The 2162-nt window shown below is 39.8% G+C and overlaps 1 protein-coding gene across 19 annotated transcripts in view; it reads right to left on the reverse strand.

The window, feature by feature from the left end:
- PTPN20 (protein tyrosine phosphatase, non-receptor type 20) overlaps positions 1-2162 on the reverse strand; it is a 109667-nt gene that overhangs the window by 14575 nt on the left and 92930 nt on the right. For 7 of the 19 annotated variants that reach the window (XM_011950331.1, XM_011950332.1, XM_011950335.1 and 4 more), the window contains one exon: positions 689-904. The exons of the other annotated variants lie outside the window; for them this stretch is intronic. In XM_011950331.1, coding sequence (XP_011805721.1) covers positions 689-904 — 216 coding nt within the window. The remainder of the gene's footprint in view (positions 1-688; positions 905-2162) is intronic. 19 annotated transcript variants of the gene reach the window in all.

A 2162-nucleotide genomic window follows, 5' to 3' on the forward strand; every position in this document is an offset into this window, starting at 1 on the left:
CCCGGCTAGATTTTTGTATTTTTTAGTAGAGACGGGGTTTCACCGTGTTAGTCAGGATGGTCTCGATCTCCTGACCTCATGATCTGCCCGTCTCGGCCTCCCAAAGTGCTGGGATTACAGGCTTGAGCCACCGCGCCCGGCCAAGAGATTGTGAATTATTGACTCAAACTCAATTATATTATTATGTTCATTTTGCAAATAAGAAAACTAGGTTTGAGAGAGGTTGAGCAATTTACCCAAAGTCACCAAAATCTAAACTATGTGGCAAAACAGGCAGTCGAACAGGGACCCCTCATTCACTCGGAAGTCTACATTTTTTCTCACATTCTTATGTGCTTGTCACTTATATACATTAAAAACAGGCACACTCCATCAACATTCTCTAGTAAGTCTAAACACCCTGTGTAAGATACAGGGAAGGAAAAGGAAATGGAACTCACATTTTCTGTGTATCTATTATGTTCCAGACACTGTCCTAAACCATTATTTACATTACATACTTTAATCTTCACAAGCACCCCCAGGAACCTGCAGCAAGTTCAGTGAGAATCCGGTATCGAAAGCTCATGTGCTTTTGATTTACTAAGTTGCTTTTGAAAACCAAGTATTAGTCTTCCAAATGATCAGGCTGTTAAATGTAGTGTGTTTACCAACAGCATCAGGGTATCTGCTTGATTCACACACTTACTGAACAGTTCTTTATGATGGCACAGAATACGACATCCACACATAGGAACACCCCTGTCCGGCCTATGCCAGCACTGCAGTGAACAACCATGGGTCCTGTAAGGTGGCTCTTCCTTGCATAACGAACATATTTTATGAAGCTATCTGCTGAGGCAGGAGTGCCATGGTCTGGCCACTTGGTGAACTGCAACTGTTTTACAGAGTGACTAGTTCCTGTCTGTTAGAGAAAGAAACAGAGCGAGAAAGATATTTATTGATTTCTTATATTAGAGAAACCTCACGCCAACTTCTAATATTCAAATGATAATAATAATGGCTACATGGTATTACCTTGGTATTATATAGAACTTTCAAAAAATACTCAAACCTCTTTTTGATGTTTATAAGAATTCTGGAAGTTGCTAGGAATAGAGGTTTTCTCTATTTTACAAAGGAGAGCACAGTAACAACAATAAAAATACCAGTACTAACAGGTAACAAAAGTTAAGCACTTGCTATGTGGCAGGTACTATGCTAGGGGCTTCACATAAATTCTCTCCTTTAATCTTCACATCAACCATGTGAGGTAGGCAACATTTTACAGATGAAAATGTAAGGATGAGGGGGACGAGAGATGTATGCTAGGTCAGAAGGTTCACACATTTAGAGCTGGAACTGTAATGTAGGTGTCTTGAATTCTAATCTAGCATCATTCTTCTGTACCGTGAGGCTGCAGGAAAACCAAGATTTCAAAATGCTTAGAGTGAGAGATGGACTGTCACATTAGGAATAAGACCAAAAGGCAATGTATTTTAGTTTAGAAATGAGGAATAAGACCAAAAGGCAATGTATTTTAGTTTAGAAATGACGTATGAAATTCAATTAAGACATATAGGTGTCTGACAAGAGAGGCACCAATCTCTTCCAGCGATGAAGGCAGGGTAGTCAATGACCATGAGAGTAGACTGTGGGTCCCACTATTGTGCTGAGCCCCCTTGAAGTGGAGTCATGAAACTCTTCCCAGCATTGTCAGATAAAGCACTTTGAATTTACCTATATCTCATTCAAAGAGATCATGACCCTTTCCCCAGTGTGGGGCCCTTATTTTACCACACATGGGACCCTAATGGAAGAACTCAAAATGAGTTTCTAACTTCTCCCCTGCTTCTTCTGAATGCGCCTCTTTTCCGTAAGCTTCCTGAATAAAGATGCTAGTGTTCAGAGCTCTATTCTAATCCACAGTGTCTACTGAAATCTGTGATAGTTAATTTTATGTGTCAACTTGGCTGAGCCCTGGTACCCAGATACTAGGCCAAATATTATTTTGTGTCTCTGTGAAGGTATTTTTTAGGTGAGATTAACATTTAAATTGGTAGAATTAGAGTAAAGCTTTTGGTGTTTTAGACATGAAGTCCTTGCCCATGCCTATGTCCTGAATGGTACTACCTAGATTTTCTTCTACGGTTTTTATGGTATTAGGTCTAACATTTAAGTCT

The sequence above is a fragment of the Colobus angolensis genome, unplaced genomic scaffold (assembly GCF_000951035.1).
Source record: "Colobus angolensis palliatus isolate OR3802 unplaced genomic scaffold, Cang.pa_1.0 Scaffold306, whole genome shotgun sequence".
In the NCBI taxonomy this organism is placed as follows: Eukaryota; Metazoa; Chordata; class Mammalia; order Primates; family Cercopithecidae; genus Colobus; species Colobus angolensis.